The sequence below is a fragment of the Rhinoderma darwinii genome, chromosome 4 (assembly GCF_050947455.1).
Source record: "Rhinoderma darwinii isolate aRhiDar2 chromosome 4, aRhiDar2.hap1, whole genome shotgun sequence".
NCBI lineage: Eukaryota > Metazoa > Chordata > Amphibia > Anura > Rhinodermatidae > Rhinoderma > Rhinoderma darwinii.
In genome coordinates, this window is record NC_134690.1 from 210,042,009 (window position 1) to 210,057,796 (window position 15,788).

Sequence of the window (15,788 nt, forward strand, 5' to 3'; positions counted from 1 at the left end):
CCTTACTCCTGAGACATATTTCTATTGATTTTTAAAGATCTGTTTCCTTTTCCCTTCAAAAAAATAAATGGAAAAAAACAAAAAAAAAAAACGATGTGCTACAATATATGACTTGTGATTTGTCCACTACTGACTTATGCAAACCTCTCTATTTAATATAAGGCCTAGTTCACAAAGTGCAGATTTTTGCATGCACGTTTTGAAGCCAAAACCAGAATTGTATCCAGGAGGGGAGACTCTTCAAAGAGTATTTGCACTTTCAAAAACGTTCATATGGACATATCAGAAGTATTGGTCTGCGTTCTGAGACCCCCACTTGTGCAAAAGCGGCCAGTTAAGCGCTCTGCACCTTTGGCTGTAATCAGTGCTCTTGTTCAGCTGAAGATGGGCCCATGGACTGATGCGACCTGCTATGGACTTCAAGACGCAACCCCATTTTTCAAATCTGATGCGTCACTTTATGTTGTATCAACTCTGGAACGTTTTTATTTAATTTATGTGATTGAGATTGTTTTTTCTTGACACATTGTACTTTATACCAGTGGTAAATTTTGGTAGATATACAGTATTTACTCTTAACTTATTAGATTTTAAATATAAGAGAAAATGCTTCAAAATTAGCATTTTTTTCTACTTTTGAAATCCTCTGCTTCTAAAAGAGATAATGATAGCACACTATCTGTTTTTTCTTTACCTTAATTCTTCTTGATGTAAACATCTTTTTTTCAAGATGTTATAAGGCTTATAAATTTACTAGCAGTTTTATTTTGTTTCCAAATATTTTACAAAACCTTTTTTTTTAGGCACCACTTCAGTTCTGAAGTAGCTTTGAGGCGCCAATATATTAAAAAGCCCCCCATTTTCAAAGCTGAACCCCTCAATGTATTTTTTTTAAAGTATTTAGAATGTGGTTTTTTTTAACTTTTAGGTGTTTGACAGATATTAAAGCAAACTGGAGGTAAAATTGACAAAATTCATATTTTTTTTGGCAAATATTAAATTTTAATCCATTTAGATTTAGGTGTTAAAACATAAGGAACTCCCAAAAAAAGACCCAATTTAGGAATCTGCACCCTCTAGGAATTAACCTAGGGGTATGGAGAGCATTTTGACCCCACTGGTGTTTTAGCCAATTGATTAGGCCATAAGAATGAAAAATAAATTTTTGTTCCAATAACATGTAGTTTTAGCTCAAATTTTGCATTTTTAAGTGTACTATAGGAGGAAAGCCACCCCAATATTGGTTACACAATTTCTCTCGAGTATGGCAATGCCCCATATACAGTCGTAAACTGCTGTTTAGGCACACGGCAGGGCTCAGAAGGGAAAGAGAGCGCCATTCGACTTCTGGAGCGCAGATTTTGCTGGTATGGTTTTCTGACGCCATGTCGCATTTGCAAAGCCTGAGAGATCCAGTACAGTGGAAACTTCCCAAAAGTAATATCCATATATGAAACTATACCCTCAAGGAATTCATTTTATTTAGAATTTATTAAAGTTGGGCCTCGGAAATGAAAAAAAACTATTTTTTTCCCAATAATTTGTAGTTTAACTCAATATTTTTAATTTTCTCAGAAAACAGAGAAAAAACAACAAAAACAACACACCAGCATTTGTAAAGCATTACCTCCTGAATATAGCAATACCCTATAAGTGGTCATAAACTGCTGAAGGGAATTGAGCATTTGGAGTACAGATTTTGCTAGAATGTTTTTTTTGTGCCATTTACAAAGCCCCTACTGTACAGTGAAAACCAATGAGAAGTAACCCTATTTTGTGAACTATACCCGTTATGGCATTAATCTATGGGTATAGTGAGAATTTGAACCCACAGGTTTTATACATATTTTAAAATGCAGCGGATGATGCAGAGTAAAAATTTGTATTTTTTAAGATATATGCCAATTCAGTGCCTTACATGTTCGTGCCACTGGAGACAAATACCCCATAAATTGTTTTGTGGGTTCTCCCGGGTACGACAATAGCCCACATGTGGATGTATTCTGCTGCCTAGACACAGAAGGGAAGGATCGACATTTAGAGCATGGATTTTGCTGGCTTGGTTTTTGGGTGACATGTTGCATTTGCAAAGTCTCTAAAGTACCAGTACAGTGGAAACCACCAAGAAGTGACCCAATTTTGTAAACTGCACCCCTTATGACAGGTGTTAAACAGATTTCAATATGCACTGGATAGTGCAGAGTGGAAATTGCTATTTTTTTTTTACATTTATGCCATTTCATTGACCAATATGTTGTGCCCAGCCTGTGTTAAACAGAAACACACCCCCCATAAATTATTATGCGGGTTGTCCCAGGTACTGCAATACCCCACATGTGGCTGAAATCTGCTGCCTGGGCACCTGACAGGGCTCAGGAGGGAAGGACCGCCATGTGCCTCTGGGGAATAAGCTGTGCGGGAAACAACAGGGTACATAATAATAATAAGAGGGTTCAAATAAGTAATACATTTAAAATTCAAGGGATGTATGGTATATTTTAAAATAATCTTTTATGCAGGCCAGGTTGTGTACGGCAGGTTTCACAATGGCAAGTTTTGTCCTTCCATATCCCCCTTTTGTAACACACACTGCACCTTTTTTGGGGACTTCGCTTTTAAAGTGCTACTCCTATACAATAAGTGTGGCCTTACTTCCAGAATTACTGACCTCCGCCCCATTCCTGATCACCAAATTTTAGAGCCTTGATAACCACCTCTTGATATTCCAGGAAGGTTTCCAGTACCTCTTATTGGTGGGGGTGCTACTATTGCTGTGTATTGTGCTCAATATTAGGACATCCCTCTTGTCCTTATACTTGGCATACAATACATTGTCGCTGCATAATGCCATGCTCTCACCCCTTCTGAGTGTTTGCCCAAGTAGCGACCTGGGGAAGCTTCTCTGAATTTGTCCAACAGTGCCACATGCTGCAGTACTTCTGGAAGTGAGGCACTTAAATTGCTGGTATAAAAATTATCTAGGTAGAGGTGCTAAACCTGACACAGCAGTGGGTGCACTAAAGCCCAGAATATTTTTCCTGTAACTCCCAGGAAGGAGGGGGGCATTCTGGGGGGGGGTCAATTATATGATCCTTCCCTTAAAAAAATCATAAACCTGTGGGTGTACCCTGATGAACTCTTGAGCTGATACAACTTCAGGCCCTACCTTACCCGCTTACTCGGCAGGTACTCGCAGAATTGAAGGTTCCCGTTAAAATGTACCAGGGATTCATTAAAAGAAATGCAGTTCTCGAGATGCAATCCTAGGCAAACTTGTCACTCAAATGGTTTATGTGGTGCCTAATTTTAAACAAGCGGTCAAAACTGAGGTAATCTCGGGGTGGGCACTGCGTATTATTGTATAATGTAGGAAACTCAGGATCCCTTCAAAGCGTACCCTGGACATGGCCATGCGGTACACCGGGGTGTGGTATAGTATATCTGTGCTCCAATAGGCCTAATGCTTGGCTTCTTTAATAACCCCATGTTCAATACAAGACATTGAAATGTTATGATCTCCGCTGCGTTTAAGAAGTAAAATAGGGGTTTTGAGATATAAATTGTTGGGCATACAAATTTTTCTGGGCAACTATTACAGCAACACATTTATCGGAAAAAAAGAAGTTTATAAAGTCCAGCTCTCTGAGCCCTGCGATGTCGAAATGTATCCAAGTTTCTAGTGAAGCCATGGATCTGGGGAACAAAATTTTCAGGGGTTACCCAAATGGTCAGGTTTTGCTTCTTGGGGTTTCTTCAGAGTCACTAGCGAATGAAGAGGATGACAAGAGGAAAGGAGTGTCATCCTTGCTAGAGGACAGTGTCAGATGCCAGAAAGGCGCTTGCCTCCTAGTCAGAGAAAATTATAGGGGTACAGATATTACTAAAAAACTGAAACCGAACATAGTTATGTACGATGCTAGGAGTCCCTGCCTCTCCGTGGAACTACTGTCCCGTACTGAAAACATGATTACAGTACGGGACAGTTGTCCTGCAGAGAGGCAGGGACTCCTAGCATCGTACAGAACTATGATGCTAGGAGCCCGGCTCCCTGCACTGAGTTCGGTCCGGGACTTCCGGCCGAAATACGTCCGTCCATTACGGACGTTAATGTGGTCGTGTGAACCCAGCCTTAGATGGTTTATTCCTTAGGAGGTAAATCATAGGGTATTTTTGGCAAAGTTATTTTAATGCCTTAGTAAAGAATTGAATTTTTTTTTTTATTCCTGGAACTACCATAGCTAATAAGAGACATGTTTGAGAAACCTCAAGATCTAGCAGGATCAAGTTTTGCACCTGTCCCATAAATGCCCCTCATCTGTCAACGTTGCTATGATTTTTCACAACATCCATAAGCGTGTTGAACGCACAACCTATTACAGACCGTGATAAGGGACGTTCGAATATCACAAACCTATCTTACTTCACAAAGCAAGGGGTTAATTTCATGAGAAATAATTTGCTCCTTGGAAGCACAATGGAGAAAGTCTGTATGCTCATCTCCATGACTGCAGCCAGCATTATTGGATTTGTGGTTTAATAAAAACGCAGGAAGACTGTAAATTGTGAGCCTCGATTATGGATTGGTGAATCCGACAATTAGAGTTCATTAACTCCAATTTTTATAATACCCAATTCTATTTTCTAAGAGAAATTATATAAATGGCTTCAGTTTATTCACCTGCCTCAGTTATCTATATAATGGACATCCTTTTATTCACAGCTATTTCAGTTTAGAAGTGGGGGCAGTGACATCCCGAGTTGTTCATACTGCAGCATGACTTCAAACCGTACAATCTGGTTCTGCAGTAAACGTAATGCGGACTACATCCAAATATGTTTCATACGAGGCAAAGAAAACGCCTAAACTAGTTGTTAAATAAAGTGGAGCTGTGAATGAAAACAACTACAGAAAACACAATGTATAGTTTGGAAAATTGTTTCAGAAGTGATAAATCATAATTCGCTACAAAATATCAGTGGTTAAAGGAATTGTTCATATTTTGCTGGAGGTATTTGTTAGGTGCTGGGCGTCTGACAGGCAATGACAGGCAAAGAATTGAAATGGCATACATTTGGTATACTTGCTATTTTTAAGGTAGTTGGAAAACATATATGATAAAGGTTAGGCTGGGTTCACACGACCTATTTTCAGGCGTAAACGAGGAGTATTATGCCTCGATTTACGTCTGAAAATACGGCTACAATACGTCGGCAAACATCTGCCCATTCATTTGAATGGGTTTGCCGACGTACTGTGCAGACGACCTGTAATTTACGCGTCGTCGTTTGACAGCTGTCAAACGACGACGCATAAACTGACTGCCTCGGCAAAGAAGTGCAGGGCACTTCTTTGCAACGTAATTTGAGCCGTTCTTCATTGAAGTCAATGAAGAGCAGCTCAAGATTTACGAGCGTCACAGACGCCTCGCATAATGCGAGGAGGAGCTTTTACGTCTGAAACGAGGCAGCTGTTTTCTCCTGAAAACAGTCTGTCTTTTCAGACGTAAAAGCCTCTCATCGTGTGCACATACCCTTAGGTTTACATGTATTAATGTTTGGATACATCACCATTATTACGGTCAGGTTCTTTGCACATGACCGTAAAAGGCATCCAATGGTGCAGGCCTTTAGTAGGACATAGGAGACATTGACAGGAACAGTAGAGCCCTATAAACTTCTACGGGTGCTGTATTATGGGTGAAATGGAACAATGATACGGCCAGGAGTATGAAATCTTAGTTGCTTCTAAACAGTAGTCAGAGAGAGCTGTCCATTTTGAGGCGTAGCAGGTTTCTATTATACTACAACGGGAATTCTAGGTAAACATCCCGGCAGGTACATGCAGAGCATATATAGAGGGAAATCTGGGGCCAAAAGTGGATTATCAGAATCTTTAAATACGCATACAGCCTTTCTTCTAATAACTGAATACTAGAGACTAGCGGAGTAAGTGGAAAAGCCATACATTACGTTCCATCTGTGCTCCTGCAGTACAATGACAGACAACAGGTAGGACCAAGGTCTAACATTGTGCTCAATGTCAACATTGGTTATTATAAAGATTTGCCTTTGTTAAAGAAACAAAGATGTTTGTATACATTATATCCTTCCAAGGGGGCAAAGGTTTTTCAATGTTCTTTCGGCATAAACTCTTGCTCTATCAATACCACCAGAAATTATAATAGTAATGTAAAAGTGTAAAGTGTTAGGGTAAAATGGGATGTGTGAGATATTAGCAGCTCCATGATGTGCGAAGACTATAAGTCCCAACAGATCGGTAAGGTGGCTTATTGAGGTTTAAGGCCTTGCTATGTCAATGATACCTACAGATAAAAGTGTCAAAACATATAAAAATAATAGTGAGACATAACAAATGCCATTACGATGGTATAACACCTAGAAAAAGCAGATCTCAAAGGTTCAAATTAAGTAAGTTCTGTATCATTCCCCACACATCACTTTGTATTTCTATTGGAATGTGCCATTAATTGACTGAATTAGCAATTTACAAGTAAGGGTATGTTCACACGGCTTAATTTCTGCCATTTTTTGGGCCGTAAAAAATCAGAAGCAGAAGAACGGCTGCGTAAAAAAAACGCCCGTGAAAAAGAAGTGCATGTCACTTCTTGAGCCGTTTTTCGAGACGTTTTTCAAAAACATCTCCAAAAACGGCCGTAAAAAACGCTGCGAAAAACGCTAGTTTGATTAAAAAACTGCTCAAAATCAGGAGCAGTTTTCCCTTGAAAACAGTTCCGTATTTTCAGACATCTTTTGCCAAGTGTGTGAACATACCCTTATAAGCAAACTTGGCAAAGACGAAGAGTGACAAATTATATATATAAATAATATTTCGAAATGCACATTTAATTGATTCTAGCATGCCAGTGGAAATTCCATTTGCCCCTTGATGGTGAACTATCACGGTAAACTAAAGAACCATACCTTGCCTTTTTATAACAAAATAAAAACTGTACAAGTGAGTTTGTCCAGATACGGGAGGGGGAACACGTGAATCATCTTGACATAACCTTTCATCATTCAGTGCTTGTAAAGGGATTGCTTTGACTTACGGTGTGGACTTTTTGACAGCACTTAGTTAGGATTCTGGCACTGCCTCAACATGACAAAGCCCATGCAATGAAGCATAAATTCAATAGAACCTGCTTTCCCCAGAAGAGCAGAAGAATAAATCACAAGGAAGAAAAGTCCATGTAGTAACTAAAATAATCCTGTCATCCCATACAAATCATCCAGAAATGAGAAGGAAAGAAAAATCTGAATACTTACATTGAATTTGATGATGTCATATATCAAATATCGCGGTACAGCTTGTCCTTTCACTTTATCAATGATCATTTCCTTCAATAGAGAAGAGAAACAAGACATTATCACCACACGGGCTATAATATAGATTTCTTTTTTAGTTCACACATTGAATTGTTACAGAATACATAACTGCATCAGCAAAAGATATAATTTTTAGTGAAATACTCATGATATTTTACCTTTCAGACTTTGCAAATTAAAAACAATATGGTTTTATTTAATATTATGTAAGGGCTCAATTATGTAAGGACAAACCACTTTTAAGTCGGTACATGCCTAACAATGAGCTAGTATGGGCATTTACACCCTTGAAATAGATGTGCCAAGTCTCACCGTCAGTTTATAGGCTTATTCACATGAACGAGCTAATCGGCTGTGTAACAGACTTTTTTTTAGTGGCTGTCACATGGCTGCATTAAAATCAATGTACTTCTATAGGGCTATTCACAAGGCTGTTTTTTTTAATGGACCGTGTGGACGGTCCGTGAAAAAATAGGACATGTCCTATTTTTGCCCATTTTTACAGATCCCTCTATAGACTCAAGTCTATGAGGGATCTGTGAAATTGGGTCCAGCACGAATGCAAATCTGCCGTGAAAAACGTTTTTCACGGCTGATTTGACACTCGTTTGTATGAATAAGCCACTTGGAATGGTCATTTATTGGTGTTTGTTATTGGAAGCAGGAAGTGCTTACATGCTCATGGTCAAGTGAGCTCTAGCTTATCCTTATTAAAGCAATAGCAACAAGTGAATTAAGCTCCAGATGGACTAAAGCCCATTTTACACAGGCTAATTATCGGGCAAACAAGTGTTCACAGAACGCTCATTCCGATCATCGCTCATTGTATCATTAAGCAGCCGAAAATATCTTTGTCGGTAGCCCATGACAGGAGCAAACGAGCGCCGATCAACGAGTGGTCTCGTTGATCGGTGCACTCGTTTACCAAGCCCACGTCGGGTCGTGTAAGAGGACCTTAACTATGCAGACAGGCAATGACTAAATGCCTACCAAAGCAAGCAGCGTGATTAGCACTGTTACCAAAGAGCGAGGGGAGTAAGTATTTGAATGCTGATGCTGGAACCCTGTATTTACACCTATCATGTGTGATACTATCGGCTAGGCCCTGTATCTAAACCTATCATGTGTGATACTGTCTGCTGACCCAATGTACCTAATTCTATCATGTGTAATACTGTCTGCTGAGCCAAAGTATATAATGCCCCTGGCTGCTAGTGCTGCATCGATAACCTAAGAGACCCTGCCCATGGGCCTTTAGCTAAACTCCTGCAGACAGTGAATAAATGCCTACCAAAGCAAGCAGTGGGAGCGCTGTGACCCAGAGCCATTAAATATGCAGAATTCAGCTAAATGACTAAATGCCTACCAAAGAAAGCAATGTGAGCTCTAAACAGATGCACTAACTATGCAGACAGACAGTGACTAATTGCCTCCCAAAGATAGCAGTGTGACCACTGAGACCAGATGCACTAACTATGCAGACAGAGACTAAACGCATAACCAAAGCAAGCAGCATGAGCGCTGTGACCCTGTTACATTAAGGGAGATCAGCTGCACAAGCACAACGTATAGTCGTCATAGGACAGTTGAAACTTCAATGTGAAACAGTCCGAAAAGGTAAAGGATGCAAGTCCCTTGTGAACTCTGAACAGTGCCCAACAATTTACCTACTCCCTTCATGACTGTCATGATTTGGAACAGTAGGGGATATTTACGAAGCAAAAGATGCCAAAACTCTCTTACAAATTGTGGCAAAAAAAGTGGAGTACATCTCGTAGGGCTGTGCAATTAATAAAAAAAAACACAACAAAAAAACAGAAATTCAGCGCAATTACCTGACGTCACAATAGGCATTTCAGTTTGTTTTTTTAAATGTTTTCCGGTTCAAGCTGTATCTGCATCTTCAGGATAATATGACTAATTCACTATGTATCGCCGGACGCGAGGCAGTCACGTCATCGCAACTGTCTGCGCCAAGTCGCACAAACGAGAGATCTCCTCCACTCGTCGTTGGTACAGGGTTAGGCGAGTATGCATATTAATTTCATCAGGCACTATTGGGGGCATTATAAAGCATGGGGGCATTATACTGTGTGGGTGCAGATATGGGGGCATTATACTGTGTGAGGGCAGCTATATGGACATTGTACTGTGTGGAGGGAAATTATATGGGGATTATACTGTGTGAAGGGCAGTTATATGGGCATTATACTGTGTGGAAGTCGGTTATAGGGGTATTATACTCTGTGGGGGGTGTTACATAATTACATAGTTAGTACGGTTGACAAAAAAAGACACATGTCCATCAAGTTCAACCAAGGGATGGTTATGGGGCATTATACTGTGTGGAGGGCAGTTATTGGGGGCATTATACTGTGTGGAGGGCAGTTATTGGGGGCATTATACGTGCAGGGCCAGCTATGGGACATTATACTCTGTGGGGAGCACTATGGGGCAATATACTGTGGGGGCAGGGTCATGGGGTATACAGTAGTATACAACAGGCTCAGGGAAAAAATATTAATTCAGTGGCGTAGCATGCAAATAGAGGTGTAGCATGCAAAAGGGGTGTGGCCTAAATAATCGTTCATTAATCGTAATCGAGGTTACATGTTCAATTAAAGGGGTTTTCCAGCTTCTGAAAACTGCTTCCCTATCCACCATTATACTGTGTGGAGGGCAGTTATATGGGCATTATACTGTGTGGAGGGCAGTTATATGGGCATTATACTGTATGGAGGGCAGTTATATGGGCATTATACTGTGTGGAGGGCAGTTATATGGGCATTATACTGTGTGGAGGGCAGTTATATACTTTGTGGGTGGATGTTATATAGTTAGTACGGTTGAAAAAAAGACATGTCCATCAAGTTCAACCAAGGGATGGTTATGGGGCATTATACCCTTTGGGGCAGTTATGGGGCATTATACCCTTTGGGGCAGTTATGGGGCATTATACTGTTTGGGGGCAGTTATGGGGCATTATGCTATGTGGAGGGCAGTTATGGGGGGCATTATACTGTGTGGTGGGCAGTTATTGGGGGCATTATATTGTGTGGAGGGCAGTTGTGGGGGCATAATATAATGTGGGGGCAGCAATGGGGGCATTAAACTATGCAGGGGCAGCTATGGGACATTATACTGTGGGAGGCACTATGGGGAAATATATTGTGGGGGCAGGGTTATGGGGTAAACAGTAGTATACAGCAGGCTCAGGGACAAAATATGAATTCAGTGGCGTAGCATGCAAATAGAGGTGTGGCATGCAAAAAGGGTGTGGCCTAAATAATCGTTGATTAATAAGTAATCGAGGTTACATGCTCAATTAAAGGGGTTTTCCAGCTTCTGACAACTGATGCCCTATCCACCGGATAGGTCATCAGTACATGATCTGTGGCGGGCCGACACCCGGACCCCGCACAGATCAGCTGGTTCGGTGCCTCCATGCACCGGACGTACAAGCCGGAAGCAGTTCGCTCCGGCCACCGAATAGTGAATAGGAGCAGACCTGCAGCATGGCCGCTATGCTATGTAAGGAGCCAACTGCTTCCGGGCTCCGTCCATAGCATTATGTGCCACAATATCCGGTGCTCACAGGCCACCGGAGCGGCTTATTGGTGCGAGGTCCAGGTGTCGGACCCGCACCGATGACATACTGATGACCAATCCTGCGGAGGTCATCAGTTGTCAGAAGGTGGACAACACCTTTAATCGTGATTTTGATTTAGGTCATAATCGCCAGGCCCTCACATCTCGTGTACTGCACACTAACCTTGACAGTTTTGAAAAGTGTCTAGAAAAAAGACGTGGCAAATATAAGCCAGAAAATGCACAAAACATTGGTGTAAATGTACGCCAGTATGTCTCAAAACCTATTCAACTTTATAACCTTATTAATCTTTCTTAGAGGAAGAACCATACAACCACATGGAGAGCAGTGGAAATTTAATCTGCTGCTCCTGTCTAAGATTAATAACAGTGGTATTTGATATATAATATTTATGGGCTGACACATATTGACAGTATTAGGGTCTTGCAAAGGCCTGGGCCGTTTCTGGTGAGGAGCAAGAAGCAGCACATGCAGTGTTTCCACTTTATCAATTGTGATCTGCTTGAGGTGAATATTTCTCATTACCAGGGATGTTTAACCTATCATATTTAATCATTTACTTTGGTATTTGGCGCGAAGGGAAGACGCATGCCTGTAGTACAGTGGTGGCTAGTTGCTTCTACAACAACAACTGTAGTAGTCTCTGAGATTTTAAAGAGGTTTTACCGTCACTCATAACCGCTCTTCCATTTTGTGAAAGTAAAATGATAATAAGTGACAATAACAACATCTGTAAAAATACGGAAAGACAATACTCCAGTTCTTAATGCAGTAGCAGCTAGCAACCACAGTGGTTCAGGTGTGCGTCTTCAGGTACAGTTTAAAGGGAACTGGTCACGTTGACAATGCTGTCATATCTGAAGGCAGCATGTTATAAAAAAGAAGGAGCTAAGCAGATTTGACTCATGCACACAACAGTTAATTTCTTCAGTGTGCTATCCATTTTTCTACCGGTAGCACACTGACCCATTAATTTCTATGGGGCCATGCACACATCCCTTTTTTTTGCAGATGCGTTTGCTGACACGCAAAACTATCTGTCAGTTTTTGCAGGTCTGCCTCGCCTTAAAAAATTGGACCGCACATGGAAGCCATTCGTATGTGGTCTGTTTGTTGCAGAACCTTTTTATGCAACTGTAAAAAGAAAAAGACAAGAATAGAAATTCAGGTCACCGATCCGAATTATTTCTCGCATTTGCAACCATTTTAGTTGCAGTATGAAGTTCTTTTTTGCTGTTTTATAGGAATAAGCTTAAAGGGGTTGTCCAACCGTCCAGAAAACTGATCCTCACAAATAGTTTAAAACGCCTTCCTTCTCCCCCCTATATATTAATTATATTAAAAAAATTCAAAATGTTTAAACTCACAGAACCCCATGTCATGAAGGCACTGTGGACCCACTGGGCCGTACCGCCTTGGCGGTAAGGCAGCTGGCCAACCGGGAGCAGGTGAGAGTCTATAGTTCTATAGGTACCTGTGGCAGCTCAGCACAGCAGCAGGGCAGGCTTGGCTGGGACTAGGCAGCGGGTAGACGTGAGGCGAGGTGAAGCAGGTCAGACGTGGATGCAGCACGGCACGACTTTGGCACAGCTCAGTACTAGACCGGGAATGTAGGAAATGCTAGGAACAGGAACTGGAACAGGTACGGAGGCAGGGACTGGAGCAGGTAACACACTAGGAGGCCATCACATAGACAAACTAGGGAATACAACAACGCTCAGGCATAGAACTAGGGGGCTGGACCCCTCTTATAGTCCAGGGTACTCACGGGTCAAAGTTCATCAATGAGGTCCGTTGCGCGCGCTGCCCCTTTAAGAGCGGGGACGAGCGTGCGAGCGCACCCTACGGGATCCGGCTGAGGTGAGTAGATGTGAGCGCCGGCGTCTCCTGAGGAGACTGGGGCCAGCCTTGCCGACTTGTGGCTGTCATGGGAAGGTTGGAGCTGACAGCCCGCAGCCACGGACATTACAGTATCCCCCCTCTTACGCCCCCTCTTCTTGGGACCAGATCGAGAGAGAAACTTCTTCAGAAGAGTAGGGGCATTGAGGTTCTCCTCTGGCGCCCAGGACCTCTCTTCAGGGCCAAACCCCCTCCAATCCACCAAATAAAAAGTCTTTCCTCTCAATCTCTTGGTGTCCAAGATCTCCTTGACCTCAAAAGATGTTCGAAGGGCCGCTGGAGGCAACCGCAGGGCTAGGAGTCTTGGATCAGCAGTTCGGGATCACTGGTTTCAGGAGGGAGACATGGAAGGAGTTGGGAATCCTGAGGGTAGGAGGCAGCCGAAGCTTGTAGGTGACAACAGGGTTGATCTGCTGCAGGACCTCGAATGGTCCGAGGAACCTGGGGGCAAATTTACATGACGGCACCCTCTGTCGGATATTCCTGGACGACAGCCAGACCTTAGAGCCAGGAAGAAACCGAGGAGGCTCTCTTCTCCTTGTGTCAGCCTTCCGTTTCATGCGGTCCACTGCCATTAGGATGGAGGATCGAGTCTGCTGCCAGATCTGCAAAAAGTCTCTAAACATGGAGTCAGCTGCAGGTACCTCGGAAGTATCAGGCACTGGGAGAGGAATTTGTGGGTGCTGGCCGTAGACAATGTAGAACGGTGTATTCCTAGTAGACTCGCTGGTGTGAGAACTCCGCCCATGGGAGCAGCTGCACCGAGTCATCATGCTGCTTGGAGATGAAGTGGCGTAGGTAGTTCTCAAAAATCTGGTTGATCCTCTCAACCTGACCATTAGATTGAGGATGGTCGGCAGAGGAAAAGTCCAACTTCACGCCAAGAAGTCCGCAGAGGGCTCTCCAGAACCTCGAGGTAAACTGAACCCCCCGATCAGACACAATATGCTGCGGCAAGCCGTGCAAGCAGAAGATGTGTTGGATAAATAACTTGGCCAACTGAGGAGCAGAAGGAAGACCGGTCAGAGTAACGAAGTGGGCCATCTTCGAAAATCAGTCCACCATCACCCAGACAGCACTGCATCCAGCAGAGAGAGGCAGGTCCGTGATAAAGTCCATAGCTATATGCTGCCAGGGAGCGTTGGGCACAGGCAATGGCTGGAACAGACCAGAAGGTCTGTAGTGGGTGGCCTTGTTGGCTGCACATACAGCACAGGAAGAAACGAAGTCCACAATATCCTTGGGCAGTGTGGGCCACCAGAAATGACGAGCAATCAAATCCCGGGTCTTACGTAACCCCGCGTGACCTGCCAGTCTAGAGGAGTGTCTCCAGCGGAGGATTCTTCCACGATCAGCCAGGCACACAAAAGTCCTCCCTGGAGGAATGTCCCCAATTTGCAAGGGATTGACCGAGACAATGCAAGGTGGATCAATGATGTTCTGTGGACTCTCTATAGTGTCTTCTGTCTCGAAAGAAATGGGCAAGGCATCGGCCCTCACAATCTTATCGGCCGGGCGATAACGAAGCTCAAACTGAAACCTTGCAAAGAACAGTGACCACCTGGCCTGATGAGGGTTCAGCCGTTGGGCCGTCTGGAGGTAGGTCAGATTCTTGTGGTCCGTAAAAATCAAGATCGGATGAGCTGCGCCCTCTAGTAGATGTCTCCACTCCTCCAGAGCAAATTTGATGGCCAGTAACTCCCGATCCCCAATCGAGTAATTGCGTTCTGCGGAAGAGAAGAGGTTGAAAAAGTATCCACATACCCCTTGGGACCTCTCTGGAAAAGGAGTGAACCAGCACCGACAGAGGACGCGTCCACCTCCAACGAGAACTGAGAACAGAGAGATATCCGGATGATGGAGGATAGAAGCTGACGTGAAGGCACTCTTCAGGCTACTGAATGCGGACTCGGCCTCGGGAGTCCACACCTTGGCGTTCATACCCTTCTTAGTAAGGTTAGAGATAGGAGAAGTCAGTGAGGAGAAGTTCGGAATAAACTGCCTGTAAAAATTAGCAAATCCCAAAAAGCGCTGTATAGCCCTCAAGCCTTGAGGGCGTGGCCACTCCAGGACAGACTTTACCTTCTCAGGATGAAACTCGAGACCACGATTCGAGACGATGTAGCCCAGGAAGGGTAGAGCATCCTTGTCAAACACGCACTTCTCCAACTTGGCGTACAGACGATTCTCCCTTAACCGTAGCAGAACGTAACGGACATGTTTCTGGTGTGTCATAGGATCTGTGGAGAAAATCAAGATGTCATCAAGGTAGACTACAACACAAACATAGAGGAGGTCACGGAAAATATCATTCACAAACTCCTGGAAGACCACGGGAGCATTGAACAGGCCGAAGGGTATTACCGGATACTCATAGTGTCCATCACGGGTGTTATAAATGCAGTCTCCCATTCATCACCCTGGCGAATCCGGACTAGGTTGTAAGCCCCACGCAGGTCTAGTTTAGAAAAAAAATTTGCACCACATACACGATCAAACAGTTCAGAGATCAGTGGCAACAGATATTTATTCTTCATCGTGATCTGGTTGAGACCGCGGTAGTCGAGGCAAGGACGAAGAGAGCAATCTTTCTTTTTGACGAAGAAGAACACGGCTCCTGCTGGGGAGGTAGACTTTCGTATGAAGCCCCTTTCTAAGTTCTCTTTCACATAGAAGGACATGGACAGAGTCTCTGGCAAGGAGAGAGGATATGCCCTACCACAGGGAAGGGATGCACCAGGAATCAGTTCAATAGGGCAGTCATACGTCTGATGTGGGGGCAATCTCTCCGCCTTCCTCTTGCTGAAGACGTCCGAAAAAGCAGCATAATGACCCGGCAATCCTGCCAATGACCGAGGCAGCGAAGGCTGAGCCAATCGAATCCGCACCGGGCAACGACCTTGACACTCAGGACCCCACTGGAGAACCTCTC

General features: G+C 43.4%; 1 protein-coding gene across 2 annotated transcripts in view; it reads right to left on the minus strand.

Annotated features, from left to right (window-relative positions):
* RNGTT (RNA guanylyltransferase and 5'-phosphatase) overlaps positions 1–15,788 on the minus strand; it is a 441,842-nt gene that overhangs the window by 285,886 nt on the left and 140,168 nt on the right. For both annotated transcript variants that reach the window (XM_075862139.1, XM_075862138.1), the window contains exon 10: positions 7,288–7,359. In XM_075862139.1, the coding sequence (XP_075718254.1) occupies positions 7,288–7,359 (72 nt within the window). The remainder of the gene's footprint in view (positions 1–7,287; positions 7,360–15,788) is intronic.